At 39.3% G+C, this 27,887-nt stretch overlaps 1 protein-coding gene across 3 annotated transcripts in view; it reads left to right on the forward strand.

Annotated features, from left to right (window-relative positions):
* MCPH1 (microcephalin 1) overlaps positions 1-27,887 on the forward strand; it is a 231,812-nt gene that overhangs the window by 178,741 nt on the left and 25,184 nt on the right. Inside the window, exon 14 of one of the 3 annotated variants that reach the window (XM_078852081.1) lies at positions 8,421-8,500. The exons of the other annotated variants lie outside the window; for them this stretch is intronic. Coding sequence (XP_078708207.1) covers positions 8,421-8,453 — 33 coding nt within the window. The 3' untranslated portion in view covers positions 8,454-8,500. Of the gene's footprint in view, positions 1-8,420; positions 8,501-27,887 lie in introns of those variants that run through there. 3 annotated transcript variants of the gene reach the window in all.

The raw sequence follows: 27,887 nt of genomic DNA on the forward strand, positions 1-27,887 counted from the left end.
TCTTTTATATGAATCATGTAAAAAGTGAATAGGAAAGCTTGAAAACCGTTTTTTAAATGTTAGTCATGTTATTAACTGGCTATTTTAAATTATGTTCATTTTAAAAATATTCATCAATTAAAAGTCTCGCAGCTGGGCAAAAGGGGAAAATGTTTCAAACAGAGTGGCAGCAGGAATTCCTCAATAAATGCAGGACTGGCTCTAGGCACCAGCAAAGCAAGCACGTGCTTGGGGTGGCACATTTCCAGGGGCGGCGCTCCGGCCACCCTTTTTTTTCGGGGCAGTTGTGCTCTCAGAGCTGCGCCCCTTAGATGAGGCAAGGAAGGGGAAGCCCCAGCCCCGGGATGCTGACCTGCCAGGGCCCAGCCGCTACCTGAGGAGGATCGGGCGAGTCCTGCCGGGGAGCCAGGGCTGTGCTACCTCATCTGCGAGCTGGCTGCTGCGCTGCCTTGTGCCACCCCTTATATCAGGGCTTCTCTGCACGGCCGGGCAGGGGAGGGAGTAAAGCCCCTGCAGGCGCTGGGAGAAGGTGACATCACTGCCTCCGCTTCCAGCACCGCCTGCGAGCCCCAGCCCCACCTGAGCTTGAGGTGGCAAATTTTTTGTTTGGGGCGGCAATAAACCTAGAGCCGGCTCTGAATAAATGACATGGGAGTATAGGATTTGCTATATTAATCATACTGGCCTAATATCATGCCTCCGGTTGTGGTCAATAGCGGTGGTGGAAGATGAAGAAAAATACATCATGGAGCAATATTTAATAGTGCAGGGCTGTACATGGGGAGGACAGGGATTACTCTGTGTCCTGCAATGATCAGCTAACTTCAGAAAGCATGAGACTACTAAACAGCTAAGAAAGACCAGGAAAGAGTTTGCTTCCAATAAAATCTTGGGAAAATAAATTGTCTGCTGTAGAAAATATGCTCTGGAAACCATCATGCTGGGGAACTGATTCTTGAGGAGAAATTGACCTATAATTCCTTGGATCTGGACACACAAACTGGACTTCTCTTATTAAATATTGCTTTTAATTTTAAGTGAATGTTGTGCTAAAGAAGGTTCCAAAATAATACGCACTGGAGACCAAAGTCCCCTATTTATCCATAGGACAAGCACTATATCATAAGAAGCGTCATTACAGGTTTCCCTATATATCTTTCTCTGCTAAAACACGTTAACACTGTTTTACTTTCTATGATGTGGAAACTGTATAAAGGCTGTGAAAGCCAGTTGTAGGAATTAGGATCTCTACTTTGTTGCTCATTGGATGGTTGAGATGTCTTACTCCACCTTATGTTTTCATGACTGCCTTATCTAAAGACAACCCAAAAAGTTTACTTCTGGAGAACTCCAAAGGGGACAAAATGTGCTTGATTTACATTTATCTGCATGAGATATAAAACAAATATGTCAGATTTGCTTTCTGGGGAGTATTTGTTTGCCAACGACCATGCTTTGGATCTCAGTACATTGAGGTGTTTGTCTGAGGCTTAAGACATGGTGAGGATATTTCCTGTAAAATAAATGTAATAGTGAAACATTTGTTTTTGGCAAACAGAGAGAATGCATAGCCTGGTGTTGCTCTACCAAAACTAATAAATGTGACAGATACCCTGAAAGCTTGTTGATGTAGCCACAAAACTTTTTTGAAGAGAAAAGTTTCTACTTTTCAGTCTATTGGTTTCTTTGAACAAAAATATCCTTCTGTTTGTATAACTGTTTCTTTCTCAAGGAATGAGACTACTTGTGGCAACCTTCAGGGAGTCTGCACAATCACATTTGTTCTCTTAAATTTTTTTTTAAATTTTTTGATGTCTAACCAGACAAAATTAGATTTATCGGGTCATTCGCATTATTAAAGTTGAGTTAAGTTGGATGCAGATCTTCCTTTACATTTTTAAGGGATTTTTGCTTCACATTTTTACTTAGATGCTGTCAGACTGGCTTCTCCCCTGGAAGTATATCCAAAGCACTTACGAACCTTGATAACTTAGTTTAAAAATACTGAAGAGGAAAATATCTTGCATGAGGTTCTGCCTCTGTTTCATGCTCCAGTGCTGAAAGTTTCCTTTTTCTTAGTGAGGAATACTTGGAAGATTTGTTTTACTTTTCTTACACTTTTTGGTGAGACCTGTGTGTGTTTTCATTCTTCAGTTTGACAGTGAAGTGGAGGATAACATTTACCAGTGTGATCTGTTAAGGGTTTTCTTCTCAATTGTTAGAGCTGTGCTACCACCTTTATCTCAAGGAGACCAGGAGTTTGAGAAGTTGTCAGACAAGGAAGGGCCAAGAACCCTTTCCTGAGAGGATTTATAAAGTAGCTCTTGATCTGGAAAAACTCTTATGAGATGGCAGCTCTGATTTACTAAGGATGATGCATTCATCCCTCCACAACTGGACGACTAAGTCACGGAGAACATATTTGCACTTCAGTTCATCTGGGTTTTTGAGGAGGGATCAAAGGGACTGGATGTGATCCAGCAGCCTCTCAATGCCAACTGGCAAGAGGGTTACAAGAATATTCTGATTCTGGTTCACCAAAGAATGTCATATGAGGTCTTAAACAACTGAAAGCCAGCATCACACTGGTCATTAATATTGTTATGAAATGTACATACTGTGACAAAGCTCCAAGCCTGTATTGGTGGGTCCCGCACTTCCAGGCAGATTCAGTGGCCTCAGAAGCTCACTAACACCCTCAATATGACATCCCTTTCCCAGCATAGCAGCAAAGGTCACAGCTTATTGAGCTACTTTCATCACAGGCCAGTATGGAAGGTAGAATACCCACAGCCTCTGTTGCTCCTTAGAGCTCAGTAGGCTGAGTTTGGCCTCCTGCCTGGACCAAGTCTGCTTGCCCTCTCAAGGGGATCTCTGTAGAGCATGGGGGAAGGGGGGGAACCCAGACCCACCCTCCACTCTGGGTTCCAGCCCAGGGACCCTAATGGTAGCAGCTGTTCACAGTTTTTCCCTTCACCAATGACGCTGCTTCAATTCCCTGGGCCACTTCCCCGTGGTCCCCTTTTCCTAAGCTTAGCACTTACCTCAGGATTCAGCAATGCTCCACTCCACTGGGCTTCTCAAGAGAGAGCTGGAAAGGAGAGCTTTAAAGCAGTATGAGTAGGACCTTAATTGGTTCCAGCTGTCTCCATTAGCTTAAGGGCCTTAACTGACCTGTTGCCAGTTAATTGAGGTCAGGTGCCAGCATTCACCTAACGACCTTAACTGGTTAAATTGGCATCAGGTGTCTTGATTGGCCTGGAGTAGCTTTGTTTGGCTATCTAGGGAACCTGTTCATTCTGAGGCTGATGTACCAGCCTTCCACTACTCTCTTATATCCTTGTGGTCTGAGTCCGTCACAGTACAGATACTATCTGTATATTGTTCAAATATTCAAAAATATTGCTCGGGCATGTAGGAATGTTATCAGGAGGGCCAAATCGCACCTGGAGCTGCAGCTAGCCAGAGATGTCAAGAGTAACAAGAAGGGTTTCTTCAGGTATGTTGGCAACAAGAAGAAAGCCAAGGAATGTGTGGGCCCCTTACTGAATGAGGGAGGCAACCTAGTGACAGAGGATGTGGAAAAAGCTAATGTACTCAATGCTTTTTTTGCCTCTGTTTTCACTAACAAGGTCAGCTCCCAGACTGCTGCGCTGGGCATCACAAAATGCGGAAGAGATGGCCAGCCCTCTGTGGAGATAGAGGCGGTTAGGGACTATTTAGAAAAGCTGGACGTGCACAAGTCCATGGGGCCGGACGAGTTGCATCCGAGAGTGCTGAAGGAATTGGCGGCTGTGATTGCAGAGCCACTGGCCATTATCTTTGAAAACTCGTGGCGAACCGGGGAAGTCCCGGATGACTGGAAAAAGGCTAATGTAGTGCCAATCTTTAAAAAAGGGAAGAAGGAAGATCCTGGGAACTACAGGCCAGTCAGCCTCACCTCAGTCCCTGGAAAAATCATGGAGCAGGTCCTCAAAGAATCAATCCTGAAGCACTTGCATGAGAGGAAAGTGATCAGGAACAGCCAGCATGGATTCACCAAGGGAAGGTCATGCCTGACTAATCTAATCGCCTTTTATGATGAGATTACTGGTTCTGTGGATGAAGGGAAAGCAGTGGATGTATTGTTTCTTGACTTTAGCAAAGCTTTTGACACGGTCTCCCATAGTATTCTTCTCAGCAAGTTAAGGAAGTATGGGCTGGATGAATGCACTATAAGGTGGGTAGAAAGCTGGCTAAATTGTCGGGCTCAACGGGTAGTGATCAATGGCTCCATGTCTAGTTGGCAGCCGGTATCAAGTGGAGTGCCCCAAGGGTCGGTCCTGGGGACGGTTTTATTCAATATCTTCATAAATGATCTGGAGGATGGTGTGGATTGCACTCTCAGCAAATTTGTGGATGATACTAAACTGGGAGGAGTGGAAGCTGGAGGGGAGGGATAGGATACAGAAGGACCTAGACCAATTGGAAGATTGGGCCAAAAGGAATCTGATGAGGTTCAATAAGGATAAGTGCAGGGTCCTGCACTTAGGACGGAAGAACCCAATGCACAGCTACAGACTAGGGACCGAATGGCTAGGCAGCAGTTCTGCAGAAAAGGACCTAGGGGTGACAGTGGACGAGAAGCTGGATATGAGTCAGCAGTGTGCCCTTGTTGCCAAGAAGGCCAACGGCATTTTGGGATGTATAAGTAGGGGCATAGCGAGCAGATCGAGGGACGTGATCGTTCCCCTCTATTCGACATTGGTGAGGCCTCATCTGGAGTACTGTGTCCAGTTTTGGGCCCCACACTTCAAGAAGGATGTGGATAAATTGGAGAGAGTCCAGCGAAGGGCAACAAAAATGATTAGGGGACTGGAACACATGAGTTATGAGGAGAGGCTGAGGGAGCTGGGTTTGTTTAGCCTGCAGAAGAGAAGAATGAGGGGGGATTTGATAGCTGCTTTCAACTACCTGAAAGGGGGTTCCAAAGAGGATGGCTCTAGACTGTTCTCAATGGTAGCAGATGACAGAACGAGGAGTAATGGTCTCAAGTTGCAGTGGGGGAGGTTTAGATTGGATATTAGGAAAAACTTTTTCACTAAGAGGGTGGTGAAACACTGGAATGCGTTACCTAGGGAGGTGGTAGAATCTCCTTCCTTAGAGGTTTTTAAGGTCAGGCTTGACAAAGCCCTGGCTGGGATGATTTAACTGGGAATTGGTCCTGCTTCGAGCAGGGGGTTGGACTAGATGACCTTCTGGGGTCCCTTCCAACCCTGATATTCTATGATTCTATGATTCTATCTAGGAGTTATGTATATATGTTGAAAATGAAGTTTTAAATTCTGTATTATGGCAGAGATAACAGAGCTTTTCTGTTAGACAAAAAATGTTTATTCACCCCTCTCTCTGTCAGCATATAAATTAAGTATTACAAAGTCAGCAGATAGGTGTAGAGTCAACAGGGAACAGCACAGAGGAAAAACAAGCAACGGGGTTGTACTGTCTCAGTACAGACTGAACTTGTTGGATGCAAGTATAAAGTAAAGAAGACACTGATCCTGCACCTTAGAAAGTAAACAGGCAGTGCATTTACATTCATGAAAATGGGATCACAACCAGCCTTGGTTGAAGATGCTGCAAAAGGCGTTGGTGAGATAAACATCTTTAGACATGAGATTAGCCTGTTAGTCTCTAGAAAATGTACTATGAGTTTGTTTTAAATGGTAACACAATATCTTGAATCATGAATCTTTTGGTAATAAACTTATCCTTGTTTTCACTATAAATATATCTCAGAGTTGTGATATTAGGAAAGATGCTGCTGAGCCTGAGTTAAATCATACAAGCTGGTATGTATACTGTTCCCTTGGGGACAGCAGACCTGGTATTTCTGTGAGTGTTCAGGGGATAAAGGGCTAGACACAAGAGGGGAATGCTTCAAATGAGCTCAAGGACTGGGGTTACACCTATTCTTAACTTTCAAGGCAAAGTTAGGGCTGGCACAGTCCAGTTGAGAGTGGTTGGATGGCTAACAGGCTGGTGATATTAGGGTGCTGACAGTTAAACACAAGCAAATCTCTCTCTGTCACTGAAGTCAAGGAAGTAACAAGATGAATCATAGTCATGGGTATCCTGAGAACCATCACACTGGAGCCCTGGCTTTTGAGGGTTGAACCTGCTTCTGTGTTGGGACTGCAGGAGTCTGAGAGGCTGTTTGAGTGTAGAGGGTCAAAAGCAAGGTTGGAGTAGAAGACCCTTGATATATCTTGGACCTCCACAGGAAAGAACTCTAGTGGTTTGAATGTTGGAAAGATCAACCAATTTAGCATTTCTGTTGAATGTGTGGCTCCTAATTGCTGCAGTGGCATTCAGGAGTAGTGTGGAGAGTACAGAAATCTTTCTCCAGGAATGCTGGCTGGAACTCATGTGGAAGCAGTGGGCAAGTCAATAGCTTCCGAGCACAGCAGCCTCTTCTGAGATCTGTGGCTGGGTGCACTGCTGTGACTAACCTTCTGTTTGTGGAGGATTAGTTTAGTGCTCCTGCACAAGGAGAGACTGCTCTTCTTTCCTGTCTGATACATGCTGTCCGGTGGTGAAGTAGATTGAATGTCCCCCTCAGATACATCAGTGAGGACTTTGCTGTCTCGACATCTGTCTCAACTTACTCTCTACTTTGCTGCAAGCTTCTTAGCCTTTCCCACCATGTTTAGGAAGCTGAAAGTGAGGCACCTTGCCAACAAAATGAGCATAACCTCTCTTTAACCCTATGTTGGAAAAAGTTGCTGCATTTGGCGCGTCTTTTTGAACATTGGTTGCTCCTGTCATCCATTTGGGAGCAACTTTCCCAGCAGAGGAGGGAAAGTTGTGCCTCGAAAGTAATTCCCTCCTGCAAAGCCAAACTAGCCATAGCTCAAGGGAATGGAAATAGGAAGAAGCTGAATTTGGAAAATTAAGTGTGAAATGTTAGGAAAGTTTAAATAAATTTTTGTCCTCAAAAGTTCCGGTGAGGAGGAGAAATTCTGAATGCTGCGTTGTTACTGTATCTCTGAGGAGTTAGAACATGTCTGGCTTCTCGCTTGGAGGGCAGGGCTTATTCCACAACTGCTGAATGACAGGCTGATCTGCATCCTATCAACAGTGAGTGGGAACATCGTATTGTAAGATTGTAAGACATCTTAAAGTAGGAGGATTCTGAATAACTTGGCACAGGGTTTTTTATATTTCAGTACAAAATTCAATAAAAAGTTTATTATATTTCATATTAGTTGTAGTTGCCTTTCAATACTTTTGTTATGTTACTCATTTTGGTCATCTCCTTTTGGTGGTGCTTTATAGATGGAGGGGCCTGTTTGAATGTATAGTACAATGTATTATTCAAACTGAAATTGTGATGCTTAGTCTGCAGTTTCCTGATTGCCTTTTAGTTAAGTGAATAGAGTGTTTGACATAAAATAGCAAATACTGCCCAGTATATTTAAAGTAAAAATTAGATATTTCCCCCTTTAAAAAAAAAAGCCATTCACTTTAGAGAACTCACCTTATAAAAAGGAGTGAAATGTATATTTTGCCATAATTAAGCATTTAAACCTTTTTGCCAGATGTGCTTCAGGCAATTTCCTTTCTTGGGAAACAGTAATTCCCTTACTCAACCAGTTCTGTTTTTATTTCTTACAGTATATGAGTATGCTGCATTAAAAGCAAGACCACTAATATTATCTTTCCAGTTATCATTTTACATACAGCTGCACAGCTTCTGTTTGTCAGGCAAGTAGAGAGGCACTTCTCTGAGATCTTTGATACTAAAGGAAGCATAAAAGTTTGTGAAGTAATATAAGAAAATGTTGACTCGGTCTTAGTCTCTATTTGTAGATTTTTTTCCTCCATCTCATTTTAAGGTTGTTAATTTTGTAGGAGAGTGAATTGTCATTTTAATGCTTTTTTTATTCACATTTTTTGCAGTGAGACTAAATCTGAGGGATAGAATAAGAAGCCAGGCTATGATAATGAGGCACAAGTGCTATTTGATTCACTATTATAGTAATATTTAACACTCCTGAATAATTTAAAGAATTGTTGTAATATGAGAGAATTAAACTTCAAAATAAAGTACTAGATGCAAATAAGAGATCTGAAATCTTGTCATAAATTTTAAAATCATAAAAACCTTTTTGTAGATTGCTGGTACCTGAATTTTTGCCATTTTGATACTTTTCTGCTCATCTTTGATTCTTGGGTCCTTTTAATATTATTAGTCTATAATAATTTCATTTGATGACTCCAAAATATTTTCTTTCCTTCATTTTTTGGAATGTTTCTCAGAAACAAATGAAAACAAGGACAAGACTAATAAAATCACAAAATTATAAACAGTAAAAGGGTTTTGAATACTAACTACTAATCATGCTATCTAGTCTGCAATCTTATTTTTTTTCCCCCAGGAGAAAGGAATGACAAATATTTTGTTGCAATGAGCTGAAATTAATGAACGTATTTTCTTCGTGACCCATAGTTAAATCAAGCCAACTCTAAATCCGTTCTGAAGTAAGTAGTAACTTCCTATCAGTTTATCTTATACCATGCCCATCACCTTATTATCCGAGCTTATCAATGTAGGATGTACTTGTATGTGTATTTCCTATGGAATTTGCTAAACTTATTGTGCAAAACAATGAGCTTATTTGAAAAAGCCAAGACATTCTGAATAACTTTAAGTTTACTGCAACCTGTCTGTTTTTAAGCATATAAATAAGAAGTAATTTTTTTCAAATAAGTTTATTCTGGAAAATTATTTAGAAATGTATATTGTGCCAGTCTCAAATTGGTCGTATTGTATTGATGTAATGCCATGGAGAATTAGTTACAAAAGAGAGTAACAAAATCACTCTTTGTTCTTGACTCATCTGAGTGACTCACATGTCCTCAGTACCTGACATCTATTTGTTGCCACATTTTACTCTACCTCTTCAGACAGAATCTTACCGAGTTTTTCGAAGACCTTCTTCCTTCATAAAATCATAGTGCTGGAGGGGACCTTGAGAGGTCATCAATTCCAGCCCTCTGCAGTGAGGCAGGACCAAGTAAATCTAGACCGTCCCTGAAAGTGTTTGTGCAATTGGTTCTTAAAAACCTCCAATTATGGGGATTCCACAACCTCCTCTGAAAGCCTATTCCAGAATGTAACTAACCTTTATAGTAGAAAGGATTTTTCTAACATCTAACCCAAAATCTCCTTTACTGCAGATTAAGCTCTTTACTGCTTGCCCAACTGTGATGGTTCTCAGGGACCTAGGACTGAGAGTCACCTTATACCAATGCCTCCAGCATGTGAGAGACTTGTTTGTGTTTAACTGGGTGTCAGACCGCTGACACCACTAGCCTGTTAGCCTTCCAAGCACTCTCTTCTGGGTACTGTCAGCCCTAACTTTGCCATGCAAGTTAACAATAGGTGCACCCCAATCCCTGAGTCCCTTTGAAGCATTCCTCTGCTTCAAAGTATCTTCTCCACTGAACACTCACAGAAATACCACGTCTGCTATCCCCCAGGGAATAGTATACACACCAACCTGTGTGATGTCACTGAAACCATGTACAAATAAGTGGTAATAGGTAGCCAAGCCTATGAAAGATTTGCCTTGCTTTTTAGTTTTGCAGGAAAGGCCAGTTAACAATAGATTTGTACTCTCAAGGGATCAGGAGAAATTTGGCCACCACCTACCTACCTAAAAAAGACCTTTTGGCTCCTTCTAGTTTACATTTTGACACTTTTCCAGTGAGACCCGCATCTTTGAGTCTTGTCAGCACTGTTCCCAAGTGGTTTTTATGATCTGACCAAGAATTGCTAAATATTGCAATGTCGTCAATATAAGCCTGTGCAAAGTCTTGTAACTTTATAACACTTGATTAAAGATCCTTTGAAAGGTGGCTCCTGCATTAATCAAAAGGTAACAGATTCAACTCATAAAATCCCAAATCAGTAATGAACGTGGATTATTTTTCTGTACTGTCTAAAAGGATTTTCTAGTATCCCTTCATGAGGTTTAAAGTAATTAGATATTTCCCCTAGCCTAAAGTATCTAACATGCCATCAGTTCTGAGCATCGGATATGCATCAGGTACTGTGACAGTATTAAGTTTTCTGTAATCAACACACAACCTTATATTCCTATCCTTCTTAGGAACCATAACAACTGGTGAGACCCAAGGCCTGTCTGACTCTTTAACTATCTCCATTCCAGCATTCTTTGTATTTCCTTATTAAATTTATTCACATCTTTCCCAAAGTGTGGCACCCAGAATTGGACACAGTACTCCAGCTGCAGTCTCAACAGTGCTGAGTAGAGTGGGACAGTTACCTCTCATGTCTTAAATACAACATTCCTATTAATATACCCCAGAATGATATTAGCCTTTTGTGCAACTGTATCACATTAACTCATTTGTGTGATACACTACAGCCCCCAGATCCTTTTCAGCATGACTGTCACTTAGCTAATTATTCCTTATTTTGTAGCTGTACATTTAATTTTTCCTTCTCAAGAATAGTACTTTTCACTTGTATTTATTAAATTTCATATTGTTTTTAAACCAATTCTCTAATTTGTCAGTTCTAATCCTGTCTTCCAAAGTGCTTGCCACCCCTCCCAGCATGGTGTCATCTGCAAATTTTACAAGCATACTCTCCAGTCAAGTTGAAATAACATTAAATAGCATAAACAACTCATTAATGAAAATACTGAATAGTACCAGACCCAGGACTGACCCCTGGAGACCTCACTAGATATGCCCTCCAAATTTGACAGCAAACCATTGATAACTTTGAGTACGGCCTTTCATTCAGCTGTGCATCCATTTTATAGTAATTTCATCTAGACTACATTTCCCTAAATTGACTATTAGAATGTCATGTGGTATCTTGTCATGTGGGATGTGTCAAGTGGAGTGACCCAGGGGTCGGTCCTGGAGCCGGTTTTGTTCAATATCTTCATAAATGATCTGGAGGATGGTGTGGATTGCACTCTCAGCAAATTTGCGGATGATACTAAACTGGGAGAAGTGGTAGATACGCTGGAGGGCAGGGATAGGATACAGAGGGACCTAGACAAATTGGAGGATTGGGCCAAAAGAAATCTGATGAGGTTCAATAAGGATAAGTGCAGGGTCCTGCACTTAGGACTGAGGAACCCAATGCACAGCTACAGACTAGGGACCGAATGGCTAGGCAGCAGTTCTGCGGAAAAGGACCTAGGGGTGACAGTGGACAAGAAGCTGGATATGAGTCAGCAGTGTGCCCTTGTTGCCAAGAAGGCCAATGGCATTTTGGGATGTATAAGTAGGGGCATAGCGAGCAGATCGAGGTACGTGATCGTCCCCCTCTATTTGACATTGATGAGGCCTCATCTGGAGTACTGTGTCCAGTTTTGGGCCCCACACTACAAGAATGATGTGGAAAAATTGGAGAGAGTCCAGCGAAGGGCAACAAAAATTATTAGGGGTCTGGAACACATGAGTTATGAGGAGAGGCTGAGGGCACTGGGATTGTTTAGTCTGCAGAAGAGAAGAATGAGGGGGGATTTGATAGCTGCTTTCAACTACCTGAGAACGGTTCCAGAGAGGATGGTTCTAGACTATTCTCAGTGGCAGAAGAGGACAGGACAAGGAGTAATGGTCTCAAGTTGCAGTGGGGGAGGTTTAGGTTGGATATTAGGAAAAACTTTTTCACTAGGAGGGTGGTGAAACACTGGAATGCGTTACCTAGGGAGGTGGTAGAATCTCCTTCCTTAGAAGTTTTTAAGGTCAGGCTTGACAAAGCCCTGGCTGGGATGATTTAATTGGGGATTGGTCCTGCTTTGAGCAGGGGGTTGGACTAGATGACCTCCTGAGGTCCCTTCCAGCCCTGATATTCTATGATTCTATGATCTTCAAATTCCTTACTAATATCAAAATATATCGGGTCTACTGCTCTCCTCTCTTCCCCCATCCACCAGGCCAATAATACTGTCAAAGAAGGAAACTGGATTATTTTGGCATGGTTTTTTCTTGATAGATCCATGCTGGCTATTCCTTATAACCCTGGTATCATCTAGGTGCTTAAAAATTTATTGTGTAATAATTTGTTCCAGTATTTTTCCAGGTATTGAACTTAGGCTGACTGGTCTATAATACCACAGGTCCTCTTTGTTCCCTTTTTTAAAGATAGGTACTATACTTACCCTTCTCTAGTCCCCTGGGACCTCGCCCATCCTCCTTGAGTTCTCGAAGATAATTGCTAATGGTTCCAAGATTGCTTCAGCTAGTTCCTTAGGTTCCCTAGACTGAAGCAGAATAGGCGTTAAACACCTCAGCTTCTTGATGTCATCAGTTATTAGCTCTCCTTCCCCGCTAAGTAGAGGGCCTCCACTTTCTTTCATCTTTTTCTTGCTTCTAATGTATTTAAAGAATCTCCTCTTATTGCCTTTTATGTCCTTTGCTAGGTGTAACTCATTTTGTGTCTCAGCCTTTCTAATTTTGTACCTACATGCTTGTGATATTCTTTTGTACTCCTCCATTGCAAGTCATCCATGTTATCAGAGGAGTGCTTTTTGATTTTCAGGTCATTAAATTCTTCCTGATGGATATTAGACACTTCCCTCCTTCCTTCTTTGCATTGGGATAGTTTGCAATTGTGCCTTTAATATTGTCTCCTTGAGAAACTGTTAATCCTCCTGAATTCCTTTATACCTTAGATTTTCTTCCCATGGGACCTCATCTACCAGTTCTCTCTAATGTCCTCCTAACTTTGTTCTCTGCATCTAAAACTGGAGCCTCTCACCTGCTTTCTTCTCTTAATCTCTTCAAATGCATTGTGACCCCATTCCTTCCTGAATTAACCTTTGACTGGTTGCTTCCTCTCTACATAGAATATGCTCTGATCTCCCCCATCCTCAAAGAAAAATGTCCCTTGATTCCCAGTTGCCTCTCCTGTGGGATTTTGTCTTTTTTATTTTTTTTTTTATTTTTGGCGGGGGAATCAAGCGTAAAATTAGTTGAATATGAAAGAGTCCTGAATGCTGTTGGAAAATAGGAAAACAGCTATGCTCAAAGAAGAAAGTTTATTATGCTTAATAACTTGTTTAAAGCAATGCCTTTTAAAAAATGTTTTAGGCATTAGACAGTAATCCAGCCTTCCAAACACCCTTAGCCCTTCTGATTTAAGCCTCTCCTCTGCTCCACAGCCATTCATATGTTAGTGATAGACTCTCTGATCTAATAATGGTATACTTATTAATAGCATGTCTTACTTCCCAAGAACATGTTATTTCAACTTAAGATTCAGAACTCAAAGAAAAATTTATGTCAAAGAGAGAATGAAAAGGAAGTGAGAAATTGTGCAAGAGGAATAAACAAAGGTTTCAGGGAGAGGACATTTATGGCACCAGTAAGGTACCGAGTTCCTGACATCTGTTTCCCTCAAGAAAAAAGTACAGTACATGTGTTAACCTTTTTTTAAGAGTGCAAGCAGAATATTTGCAGAGAGAGGTTTTCATGTCTTCATACTTGTTGCGGTATATTTGGCTACACATTTGTAATGAGCAGAGCTACTGTAAACTAGACTTGTCTTCACTAAAGATGATTCTTTGTCTTCCTCTCTACTAAAGAACATGGTCAGGTGACTCATAAACAAAAAAACCAAACAAACCAAAAACCTGAGCTCTTGCATGTGCCCTTCTAGCTCGAAAGCAGCAGCTAATGATTACCATCCTCATTATTATTGGCTTACAAACAAGGAAATAAACAAATATGTTACAAAGACTTCCAAATAAGGTTAGGGCCAAAATGTAAGATTTTATGCTTATTTTTTTAAAGGTAAGAGTGTTAGGAATGAGAGGCTTTCCCAGTTCTAATGTAAATAGAAACATTGACTTTTTTTTTCAGTATTTCTCTTAAGATTGGCTGTGAGCATTTCCCTGGGGTATGGTGAACTGAAACAAAATAACAGCAATGTGTTAGTAACTAGGAGGAGAGGAGGTGAGACATTGTGTTAAGGCTAAGGAATCCCTTGCCTGGGGAGAAGAAACGGTAATAGTGGTATTTCTTCTCCATTATTATGTCCTAGTGATTTATCTGTTCCTATAATACAAGTACAAGAAGGCACCTGATGACAATAAAATGGAGCACATTATAAATAGTTAAAGGGAAATCCTTTTTTTATGCAACACAAATTTTCGATGGTCAAAACCACGTTTTTCCATGATCCTTTCGGATCTCATATCTAAGCAGCATCAGGTGAAGTGCTGGATGAAGTGATAGTGATTTTGGAAGCTGGCACAATTTTCTCTGAAACAGTATTGAAGCAATGCCTCAGCGAATTTGTACACACCAGCATGGCTGGAGTTGAGATGTCATGTTTCAGATGAGGTACAAAATTGAAATTTTACTATTTCTGGTATTAAAGCTACCATGGCAATTTAATTTAAGAAATTATATTCTGGAGATAGAAAAAACTATATAAATGCAGCAGTTAAACACACAAATCAGGAAATGAAAAGTTAAAGTTGAATACACACCCCAACTCTGCTCCATACATACATTGGCAATTCTGTCTTTAGTTATGATAACATGCTACTTCTCGGTTAATACTGTATGGTCTTTTTCTATAATGTGAGAAACACATTATGTAGCTAATAACCTGTGATTGTGTAATTATATGGTACTGCAGTGCAAACAGGACAGAGACGTAGTTGTGTATTCCATCGTAACTTTTGTCAGTTCCTGAGTTGCATGTGCCATAACTGTGCATCCTTAATATTGCATTAATGTAGGGTTTTGTATCTAATTTTTGGTCACTTTCAGTTTTGTCCTTAATCCACATGAGAAAAAGAAGAAAAGTTCTCTGTCTTTTATAACTAGCAGACACTGTCCTGCAAAGTGACCTGTTAATTGATGTTAATCAGCATTTCTAGAAAACTACATGTCCGTCAATCATACTGCCAGTCACTGACTACAGATGAGCACCTTGCCTACCTGTGCGTAGACAGAGTAATAGATGCATTGTTTTGTTCACTAAAGTGGCTTCCTTTGAATATATCCCATTAAATTGAATTGGAGGCTCTTGGAAACTTCTTTTACAACATTCATATTAGAGTTATAATATCTTTTCCAGTAATTTCCAAAAAGAACCAAAGAGAGATTTAAGAAAAGAGAACAAAAAAATGTTCTCCAACCTATATATCAAAAACTCTCAGAACACTAGGTGGTGCTTTTTAAAACGATATAAGTAGTAGTATCAGAGTCTGCTTTACAGTCTGTTCTTTATTCATCTTGCTGAACAAATTATCTGCTAGAAAGATAATCATCCATCTATAATAGATTGTGTACAGCTAATAGCTGACCAAATCTTTTAGCAGCATCATGATCCATAAAATGGTATCTTTTCTTCTCAACATGAATCACCAGTTTATCAGGCTATAAACCAATCAATCTGCTCATTTGCTTTTTAATTGTATAAATCTGCATCTATCAGTGAAAAGTAGATCTTGAAACATTACTATTGTATTCTACTACAAATTAAATGCAATCTTTTTTTAAATGGAATCCAAAAACACTTTTCATATCTGCCTTGACAGGAGAAAAATCACTAGTTAGCTTAGCCACAGCCAAATCTTGCTTCATATGAACATTAGAAGTAGAAATCTTATCTAATGCATCTATCTTAAGTTCCATTCCTGATTTTACTTATAAAAAAAACTTATGTAATTATATATTCTCACATGATTTTGAGTCAGTTCCTTCCGTTAAAGGAGGCAATCAGAGAACTGTCAAATATCTATTTTAAAATATTCTCCCAAGGATTCACCTTTAAAATCAAGTGATACATTATCATTAGTTACTGCATTAACCATATCCTGTAGGATGTTGACTTAATGGTCAGTGACTGGCATTGTTCCTCAACATTAGTAACTTTAGATCTAATTCATCAAATTCCTGATCAGCTGACTGTTTTACTAGTTTATATCCTTTTCCAAATTCCCCACTCAAATATCATTTTTTCTTTTTCCATGATTATACTGCTAACAAAATTTCAATATTACTCTTATTAATCTCAGTAAATCGTTTAAACTGTTAAGGTGACATGGTGTCTGGAGGGAAAAAAGCCTGAAGCAGCGTGCTTAGAAAAATTTCCATGTCAAGCAATTTAAGTTTCATTTCCTGGAACAAGGCCCTAGGGTTTGGCCCACTAGTCCTTACAAATGTCTGTTTGCTGAATCCATTTTAAAGTAAAATGCTTTCTGTAGTCATGTGGATGAGGTAAAAGCCTTTTAGAAACCAGTTTTCTAGACTAGATGTAGTTCTGTTTATCTATTTTGTCTTCATCATCAAACATATCATGCATTCTGGCACAATACCACTTTCTAGACTGGAAGGTCAGAATGGTCTGGAATTGGGGCTAGAGAAAATATTCTGATTACATGTATGCAGACAGCTAAGAATTCAAAGTAGATTCCCTAGAAAGAAAATGTGGTTGTCCTCGTTTTCGGCTGAGGTTCATTGTCTCAAATAAATTTAAATGAAATACTTTTGATGGTATGGTCTAATAACATTTCTTTGTGTTCTACTTCTGCTTTTTTTGGACTGTTGTGCTAGGTTTTCTCATTTTATTCTCTTGTTTTTAACCTTTCTGACTCTGATTCTCACTTGGTCTATGAGTTGGTTAGAATTCAAAGGTGAGCAAGACCGATAATTGAGATGGAAGGTATTGATCTATGAGGAACGATGAAAGAGACTTCTTGCTGCTAAATGATTATTTAAGTGGAGATATATCTGAATGTAGGTATTCAAAGGGCATAAACATCATAAGGGAACAGAGTCTTAGCTGAAATTTTCACCCTTCTTCAGGCCCCTTTGTTCCATGTAAAAAGACTATAGCGGCATAAAGGGGGTCTTAAATCTCTGTTAGTGGCTGTAGAAGTATTCCCCCAGTGCAGGTAGACAGCCAAGGAGTCCATTGTAAGCCCTTGTATTAGAGGGTGGGGCAGGTGTGAGGCCACATTAAGCAGCAATAGAGAAATTACAAGCAGCACTGTGATACAAGGTCTCTCCTGCCATAATTTAGAAAGGCCTCAAGGCTATCTAAATTATGTTGGGGACCTCTCCAGCCCCCAGAGTAGCCCAGGATCATAAGGGTGCAAAGATGGCTGAAAGCTACCTTGGCTCCCCCACACCCTGAGGAGCAAGATCTGTGCTGTGCCCCTTAGAGTTGTGGCACAGAAGCCCCTCCCTTGCGTAGAACAAGGGGAACTAGCTCGGAATCATGGCCTAAATTTTATTTTTTTTAATTTCATGCCAAGTATCAAGAAATAGCTCTTAGTACTGAGACCTATTAGACCTGGGGGTCGGAACACCTCAGGGGGTTGCGAGGTTATTACATGGGGGGTCGTGAGCTGTCAGCAACCACCCCAAACCCCACTTTGCCTCCAGCATTTATAATGGTGTTAAATAAGTGTTTTTAATTTATAAGCGGGGTGGGGGGAAGGTCACACTCAGAGTCTTGCTAAGTGAAAGGGGTTACCAGTAGAATAGTTTGAGAAACACTGTATTAGACTGTGGAATGGCCTCTCATGAGAAGTGGTAGAATCCCTATTGCTTGTATAATTTAAAACTGCATGGACAAAACAGTAGAAAATGTACTGTAAGGAAAAATCCTGAATTGGCAGGAGTATGCACTAGATGATCTAATAGGCAGTTTTCATCTCTGATTAAATCCCACCACTTGCCTTTAGAAAAATATTTATCTTGGACCTTCATGTGAAAAGCACTTAAAGCAAAGATTTCTATACCCATAACATATAAATATAATTAATATATTTAGATAAATCATGCATTTTCTCACAGCCGTGAAATTAGAACCTTCACAAGTACATGAAAGTGTTAATGACTGCAAACTGCTAAACACAATATCTGAGATTATATTACAACATTAGCAACAATTTGCCTCTCAACATCAGACATCCCAACATCATTGAATTACATACCAATAGTGGAGTGACTGTATTATATTCAGACAGATTCCATCGGTGTTATATGTTCAGTAACATTCTAAGAGCTACAATATCACCTTGTTACTTTTGGTAACAGGATAAAGACTATTCTTCTACAATTTGGCCTGTTTTGCTAATCAAACACTCACAACCAGGCAAGTTATTCTAATTTATTAACACCTCAATTACTACTTTTGTCTTTAAATAAGAATTTTTTTAAAAAATGTAACTCTTTAACAATATTAAAAAAGATACAAAATGCACCTCATAATAAGTAATACATATATAATAACCCTTCTTAATGGTAATTTATGTAAAATCAGAATGGAACTTATATCCCCATTTAATTTATCAGTTTAAGGGTGGTTATTTTCTCACTGGCCAGATAAATCCATTATTTGAAAGCATTTTTTCCTCAGAGATTACTTTTTATATTCATATATTTTATGACCTGCGCTGGCCAGAGTCTCCTGGAATATGATGGGGAAATACACTCCTTTCTAAATCTGCTGGGCCAGTATCTCTTCATTGCCAGAGCATCATAATAAGATCTAGCTCTTATAAAGTGCTTTTCGTGAACTGACAAATAGCTTGGATCATGAAAACTTTACTCTCCATAGCATACTACTACACCATTGTGATGCCATATAGAGGGCCTATGTCTTTTCTTGAGGCATCCAGCATTGGCCAAAGTCAGAAAGACTGACTCCTGAACTAGATGGAATGGTCTGTTCTTCATTATAACAATTCTCATGTCCCCTGTCTCCACTGCTAACAAGCAGAAGATGGCCCAGGGCACCTGTATGTTGTTATTAATATGAACAAGGGGAGTATATACAATTTTAAAAAAACAAGACAAAAGTAAATTTGAAAAATAGTCCTTGAGCGGAATCTGCAACCAGTTGCAGTTTGCATAATGATTGATGAAATTTTAAATGTCTCAACTTCTTACCCAATTTTAACTGCATTAATTTAACTATTAAAAAGAAACCAACAATAACACGTTTCTACAAGAGGTGTCACCATGGGCTAAAAGGCTGACCTTTCACACCTGGCAGCTTGGATTCAAACATGGACCAGGCTTCAAAGAAACTAATCTTCATGCAGTTTGACAAAATTCCAGTCAGTGTCAGTTCTTTCTTACAAGAAAAAGGCATCTATTTCTGGAAAATAAGAGGGCAACTAACTTATTCAACTTGGAGGAGGGACAAAGCTAAGAGATGAATAGCAAACTGGAGGAAAGTGAAGCAGCGAGAGAGAACTGGGAAAGAAGTAGGAGAAAAATGAGAGAATGCAGGGGGAAGAATGCCAGGGTGAAAAAGAATAGGAATAGGGAACAAAAAAGGAGGTGGTCATCTGATCTTTTTTTATTATTATTATTTTCTTTCACTGAAAGAAAAGGCAAGATAGTGAAGAGAGGATAAAATGGGAGAGAAGCAAATGAATGTCAAATCCTAATTCAGTCTCTAATGTTTCTTACAAGATTCAAATCTCATCTAATCTTTTCTGCTTGTAAACAGTGCCTTTAAGTGAAACATGTGAATTCATATAGCATATCTAGAATAGTCAGCCCTACAATTAAACACACTGAGGGTAAAAAATTCAAAAGTGTCTAAGTCCTATTTTCAAAAGTGATATAGGGTCAGGTTTTTAAAGTAAGGTATTTAGGTACGTACTGGGATTTTAAAAAGCACCTAACCTGCTTGGGCACCAGGGTCCCATTGCAATTAAGCATTTGAGCTGCTTCAGTGCTTTTTGAAAATCCTACTAGGCACCAGTCTACCTCTTTAGATGCCCAAATATCTTTGAAAATCTGGTCTTTAAGCACTAACAGGACTTTCAATGTGAGTTAAGCTCCTGAGTACCTCAATCTCAAACAAGTCTTGTAGCACTGGGGAAATGCCAGAAGACTGGAAGAAAGCTAATGGTGTGTCAATTTTTAAAAAGGCTTTATGGGGTGACCTGTGTAATTATAAGCCTGTCAGTCTGATAAAGGCAAGATAAAGGAGCAGCTGATATGGGACTTAATGAATAAGAAAGAAGAGTAATGTAATTAAATCAACATGGGTTTATGGAAAATAGATCCTGTCAAACTAACTTGATGTATGCAGTGTCGTTGTAGCCATGTCGGTCTGAGGTTGTTAGAGAAACAAGGTGGGTGAGGTAATAGGTTTTATTGGACCAACTTCTGTTTGTGAGAGAGACAAGCTTTCGAGCTTACGCATAGCTGTGACACTCTATATACATTTCCCAGACCTGAAGAAGAGATCTATATAACCTCGAAAGTTTCTCTCTCTCTCTCCAACAGAAGTTGATCCAATAAAAGGTATTACTTCATCAACCTTGTCTCTCTAAACTAACTTGCTATATTTTCTTATGAAATTACATGTTTGGCTGATAAAGGTAATAGTATTGACATAAAGAAAAGGAGTACATGTGGCACCTTAGAGACTAACACATTTATTTGAGCATAAGCTTTCATGAGCTACAGCCCACTTCATCAGATGCATTTAGTGGAAAATACATTTGACTTGGTACCCCAGGACATTCTGATTAAAAAAAAAAAAAAAAACCTAGAATGATACAAATTAACATGACATACATTAAATGTAGTAAAAACTGGCTAACTGATAGATCTCAAACGGTAAATGGGGGATCATCATCAAGTAGGTCTGTTTCCAGTCAAGTCCCACAGGGATCGGTTCTTGATCCTATGCTGTGTAACATTTTTATCCATGATCTGGAAGAAAACATAAAATCATTACTGAAGTTTTCAGGTGACAAAAATTGGGGGAATGGTAAATAATGAAGAGGACAGGTCTTAGATTCAGAGTGATTTGGGCACAAGCAAACAATATGTATTTTAATACAGTTAAATGTATACATCTAGGAACAAAGAATGTATTTTATGCTTACACGGTGGGGGACCCTATTCTGAGAAGCAGTGACCCTGAAAAAGATTTGGCGGTCATGATGGGTAATCAGTTGAACATGAGTTCCCAGTGTTATGCTGTGGCCGAAAGAGCTAATGCAATACAGGGATGCATAAACCGGGGAATCTTGACACAGGATTAGAGAGGTTATTTTACTTCTGTATTTGGCATATGTGCAACCACTGCTGGAATTCTGTGTCCAGTTCTGGTGCTCACAATTGAAGAAGGATGTTGATAAATTGGAGAGGGTTCAGAGAGGAGTCACAAGAATGCTTAGAGGATTAGAAAGCATGCCTTATAGTGGTAGACTCAAGGAGCTCAGTCTAGTTAGTTTAACAAAGAGAAGGTTAAGGGGTGGCTTGACTACAGTCTATAAGTAGCTACATGGGGAACAAATATTCAGTCTAGAAGAGAAAGGTATAACAATCCAGTGGCTGGAAGTTGAAACAAGACAAATTCTGTCTGGAAATAGGGAATAATTTTTTGACAGTAAGGGTAATTAACCATTAAACAATGTACCATGGGTCACTGTGGATTCTCCATCACTGACCATTTTTAGGTCAAGATTGGATGTTTATTTAAAAAAAAAATCTGCTCTAGGAATTATATTGAGGAAGTTTTATGGCCTGTGCTATACAGGAGGTCAGAGTGACCTTGGGATCTATGAATTTGAGTCAGTTTTGAAAATTGGACATATGTTCCTAAATCAGTGGGTGCTTTTGAAAATTTTGCATACAGTTATAACAATGTTCCCAGTTCTTTTATGGTGCAAAATGACATTTTACTATACTCACAAAGTATATTTCCCACTGCAAACCTGATGACGACAAAACCAGCAAAAAACTTTTTTTCAAATTTTCAGATTTGCTGATGTGGAAACAAACAAGGTTCTATGGTTTTGTTGTAAACCACTTGGCAAACAACTGGGTCTACTTCACCAGCTAGGATGGAGACATGACATGTCTGTTAGACAAGTTACAAAACAGAAACATTCATCATCAAGTTAAATTCTACACAATAGATACTTGCCCAGTAGAGGGCAGAGGTAAAAAGCCAGAAATGATGAGTGGAACCGAACAAATATGTGCAACAGCACCCTAATGTCTAGATTTTATACTCATGACTATTCCTTGTTGAATCTAAAACACTAGTTAAATCTGCTCTAAAGCAGGGCTAAATTAAACTCCAGATGTAACCCAAGTTTTCAGTGTAATTGCAGTATTGCAGGGGTAGTATTTTCTTAGGATTTAACTGTTGAACATGTTAGCCAAATTACTCTTGATGACAGAAGTTTGTTTTCCTTAGATGTTAGATAAACATCTTATCTTTTTCAATTTTTTTCTGGGGCAAAGATATTTACTGTAGCTAATGAAAAGCAAGTGCCTCTTGCTAAAAGCTGCATCCAATTGTGTTGAGCTATGGAGTTCAGCATCCTCCAAAACTTCAGATATATTTAGAGTCCTGCTAGCAGGAGTATAGAACAGTGCGATCCCACAATTATGTACACTGCAACTGTCCCACAAGTTTCCTGTTTAAATGGGATCGTTTGGGTGAACACCACAGGGTAGCTGAAACATACTATGGTGGCCACAGCAAGAAATGTCATGGCATGTGACCCAGTGCAAATGCAGCTGTTTTTGAACCTTTCAACTCACGGTCACCCATCCAACAGAAACCCTGGAAAACTTACAGCTCTTCTTCATTTACTGCCTGTTAATGGTAACTTAACAGTTACTCAAAGTCCAAAGCCTGAGACAGAGATGACAGGGCCATATGTCAGCCATTTTCTTAGTCTGTCTGTTGGGACAGAGACTGAGCTATAGGATACCACGCTGGCAAATCCTGCAAGCCACATATTGTCTTTCCATGCATCATTCCACAGCTTATGCTGATGTCTGTTTTATGTTGGTGCATGGAATAGTCCATATTCCAATTCCCACAGACAAGAAAAAGATTCTTCAAATAGCCATCATGAACAATGCAAAAGTATACTATTACTATTTTTTATTAAATAAAGATACATGGTTGAAAGCTGGCACTAACTTTAAAGTTTATTACCAATTAAGACATGAGAACTTGAAGCCAAGTCATTAAAACAATATATCCGGCTTCCACACTAGGAAAGTTGGCTCAAGGTTGAAAAAGAAAGAGGTATTATAGTTTTTGTCTTTTAAATGTTAGTTTGCAAAGGTATCCAGAAATCAAGGGCCACTTTCACCATACAGATACTTCTAAATCTTCTTAAGATGGATATAATTTACCCAGACAGCAAACCAATCAGGACAAATCACAATTTTTGAAACCTCAGACTTTATGTATGCTTTGTGTTATTCCTCAGAAAGTTTAGTTTGCTGAGGACACCCAAGCTCCTGTATGATTTCCTTCTTTGTTGCATTGGATTTGTGTATGAGTAAGTGTGTGATGATGTCCTCTGGTGCTGGCTTACAGATAACATATGTGATCTCTCACTACTAGTTGCTAAGGGGGACTCATTGAGCTAGATTAGGGAGGTTGGTGACAAAGGTCCAGGGTTCTAATTCCACTCTGTGTGTTTTGTGTAATTCATATAGTGATTGTTTGCTGCACATGCATTTGTTACAGCTCCCAGCATCCTCCTTGCTGTCCGTCTTTTTCGTAATGGACTCCTATTGCCTCAGCAAACCTTGGCCCTCCCTTTCCCACAGACAACCCCTCATCCCAAAGTGTTCCTTTCCTTGCAGGAGCTGCCTTTCTGGTAAGCTTTCACATTTTGAATGTTGTGGCGTCCTCAGCATATCCTGTAAGGAAAAGTTAAAGTGAAGTTGTAGTCCCCATACATTATAATGCTCCCTGGTAGGCACACACTAATCTCTGAGATTTCTTTATTTAGCAGTTTAATTTAGGATAATTTTTTTAAAGATTTTTCCCTTTCAGTCCTTTGATTCTGATTCTATGAACACAAGACTTAAAATCAGAGGGTCAGATTTCTATTTTCAGTTATACCACTGGAGTTATTCTAGATTTACAAGTGTTACTGACACCAGATTTTGGACCAATATCACTGCTGTCAATTTTTTTCCCCCCCAAAAAAATTTTTAGTTACACATCATCATGTTGGTGATAGCTTTTGAAATGTTCTGACCCGCTCTAGTGATAACACATTGTACACTTACATTTATCTCTCCAGACTGAAATTGGAACCTTACACTTCCACAGGGCTTGGGGAAGTTAAGATTTTCATGTAAAAATACAAGTAAAATTTTATGTTGGTCTTTGTCCTCCCTAATGAAGGAGATAGTTGAAGTTATGTGCCTTTGGCTTTTTGCCAACTTTGTAAGGATGACACTGATGGTATTTTGAGTTCCCTCATGCTTGAACTTGGCTCTGATGCTATGCTTTGCTCTAGGCTTGCCATCACACACACTGTCTGCAGACAGTCACCTGTATTTTGTGATAATTCCTGGTAACTAGTTAATGTCTAGCTTTATAGAATCCTTTCACCTGGGGTGAATGGATGAGACTTCATTCTTCATTAATATCTGGTAAATCATCCTGAAAGTGTATCTGAAAGATATCTGCTTCTTACCATCCATTAAACAGCAGTACTGAATACTGATATATCTAGGCATGACCAGCATGATGAGCCAGAACCTCTGTGCCAGTTAGTACATCACAGGATGGGATAAGAAATAGACATTTTCTCCACTGGTAATTAGCTGCAAAGATAGTGTCTGTCACTTCACATCTAAATACCCTTTTACCCTTTACAGTATAACTGGCTGTTTACTCTCTGAGCATGCTCAGTGGTTTATAAGTAGTGACTATATTCCATATATGGGTCATGGTAAAGCATGAATTCTTGCTCCATCTTACTGGGATGTTGAAGGCTAAATTTTTCATGAGAGCAATCTAGGGTAGAAAACCTCTTGGTTCCTGTATACTTTGTGGAAGTTAAACCTTTGGAGCCCCACAGCAGCTGTAGAAATCTGTAAAATCACAGAAATCCTACTTTGTCTCATTTGATCCCTGCATTTGTTATAATAGAAGGGCATTGTTTATGTATATTTTATTTCATAATAGTAAATTTGGCTTTTATGCAGCATTTATCTATCTTTCATTAAATGTTAGTTGTCCACAATATGGTCCATACATTTAAACTGCAGAAATGCAGGGGCTTTCTATTACAGTAAAATTAGTGCTATCAAGCAACTTTGTTATAAAGGAGAAGAAATGTGTGAAATATGTGATCTTATCACTATAACATGTCAAAGGCAGTCTTCATGGTTCTTTTAATACCCGTGGTTACAAATATTTAACAGTAGTTTTAGATGGAACAGCTGAAGAATCAACAATATGGTGAAGCTTTGTGGGGGGACTATTTATAGCTATCTTAAATCTCAGAAGGGAAAAATCCTAATTCCACAGTTTTAGTGAAGACAGCTGTTGAGGAGCCTTTGTTGGCTTTTGTTTATCAAGAACGTAGTACACTATATCCAGGCTATAAAAATTAGTTATAAATCTACTGCACTTATAACACTGACACATAGTGGTTCCAAAAAAAGTGAATCCATGTATTTTTATTTAAAGGTGTCTTGTTTTTCTTTGTTATATAATTCCTGATTCATTTTCCACTTTCTTTTTAAAATAACATCAAAGGGCTATGTGGTTCAGTGTAGACATACCTACGCTGATGGGAGAAGTTCTTTCATTGGCATATATAATCCACTTCCCTGACAGGCAGCAGCTAGGTCAATGGAAGAATATACAGGGACCCCTGACCAACGTAGTTAACCGAGCTAATTTTCTAGTGTAGGTGAGGCCTTGGTTATATTCTTGCAGCCCCACAACATGTAGACTACATAGGTCTATGCTAGGGGTTTCCAGAGCAGGATCAGGGTCTATCTTCATTAAAGATTACATACTTTGGTCCAGTTTCTGTCCTCAGTTATTCCTGTGCACGAGTCCCCTTGACTTCAGTGGGGCATCATAGGGTACACACTAGCAGACCACAATGCAGGTCCTTTTTTAGAGCTGCTTCAAGACTGTGACTGAGATGAGGTCTTTCCTTGCTGTTCTGTTCTGCTCTTCCAGCGTAGACTTAGAGCCCAGTTCAAAGAAGATACCATGCACTATGATCTGCTAGTGTGGACACCTGTAAGTCGCATTGAAATTCGGGGACTCTGTATGGGTGCATGTTGCTGATTCCAGGATCAGGATCTGTTTTTTAAAATAAAATAGATGCTCTTTTGTCCAAATTCTGCCCTGAGAAGGTCCATTTCCTCTGATGTTAAGCAAATGCTGTGAATAGCACCTTGGATTCCTGACTCCCAAACCCCTTCTCCAACCTCTGGAAAACACTCCCTCCCTCGTTTGAAAATGTTTTCATAAGATAGCTGCAAACCAGAGCTCCAGTTTGAATGTATTTGTTTTGGATTTTATTTGACTTATTGTATATATAAAAGTTTCTATTCTTGTCCATAACACATTTGATTTATTATGTGATGAGGAGATTCTGTTGTAGACCTTGCAAGCTTTTCCAAAGACAAGAACTTGTTCAATTATCAAGTTCTTATGATGATTTATGTGCTCTATACTGAAGCTATTTATCATCAGAACTATTTACCAGAGCATCTAAATTAGCAACGTTTGACAATATTATTTTTAATATTTATATTTAAAAAGCTCCCAGAGTCTCTAAGCAAGTGCCAGGCTCCATTGTTCTAGTTTATATACAAACATATTGTCATCATTATATATTTGTATTACTCTATCACTAGGTTGCGCTAGTCATCTTAGCATATGCGCAACGTGCCTCAGGTTGATTGTGACCAGGACTCTATTGTGCTGGGCACTGTACAAACACAGAACAAAGAGACCGTCTTTGTCCCAAGGAGCTTACAAGGTAATGAAGACAAAAACATAATTCCACTTTATTTCTAATAGAGTGCATCTAACCTAAATGTCTCGGTATCTTCTTGCCTGAAGAACCCATTCTTGCCCTCTTCCCTTGTCCTACTGACACAAATGCAATCAGAGGAAACACTCAAACTGGATCCCACTCAGTTTAAAAAGAGAGTGGATTGGCAGTACAACATTTTCTATGAGGGACCATTAACTGTGGACCTAGTTCCTTCCTCCCCACTGATCAGAAATACACAGTTATATTGACTTTCAGTGCTTCATCCTGCAAGGCATGTCTGTTCTCTCAGGCTATTCCAGAGGGAGAAGTTTAGTGGGAATTATGTTTGCCTGGGAGGGGAACTTTGTGGGCACTCTGAAAGAGATGTTGTTATTGTTTTGTTGTGGGGTTAGCTACTAAGTTAGTTTCTTTTGTTTTTGTAACTTATTTTGGGGCATCTAGGCCGTAGGGTAAATGGCCCTTTTTATTTTTATGTTAGAAAACTCAAAAGGAAGAAGCATTAAGAAATCACCATAGAGATTGAAAATTGAAATGGTGCTGAACTTTTATACTGCAACCCCAAAACAAGCAGTTTCTTTACCAACCTAAAATTTGGGATAGCTGTACCAAAAGGTTTTCTTGATTAACTTGGATAAGTTTTATGTGATGGGGTTGGGATTTCTGGTTTAGAATCAGGTTAAACTCTCCCACTTCTTGCTGAGTGTTAGTCTTTGAGATTCTGGGTCTACTCTAACATGAAATTCAAGAGATGAAAACCCATGTGGATAAAAAACCCACAAAAGTTTGCACAAAACCATGTCAGCTGATGGTCACATAACTCAACTGAAAAGCAACTAAACATTGTTGATAATACAGATCATTTATGTATATATTTATTTTACAAGGGTGACAGTGTATGATGAAATACTGTTCATGCACTTCAAAAAAGCAAAATTGTGTTTGTATCTGCATAGCTTTTATAGCTGAGTTAGTTCTAGCTGGTGAGAATCATAAAATAACAAAACTGTATACTACTGATAGGTAGTTTTGTTTGTTTGCTACTCGGTTCTATTGAATTTT

Source organism: Lepidochelys kempii, chromosome 3 (assembly GCF_965140285.1).
Source record: "Lepidochelys kempii isolate rLepKem1 chromosome 3, rLepKem1.hap1, whole genome shotgun sequence".
Lineage (NCBI taxonomy): Eukaryota > Metazoa > Chordata > Testudines > Cheloniidae > Lepidochelys > Lepidochelys kempii.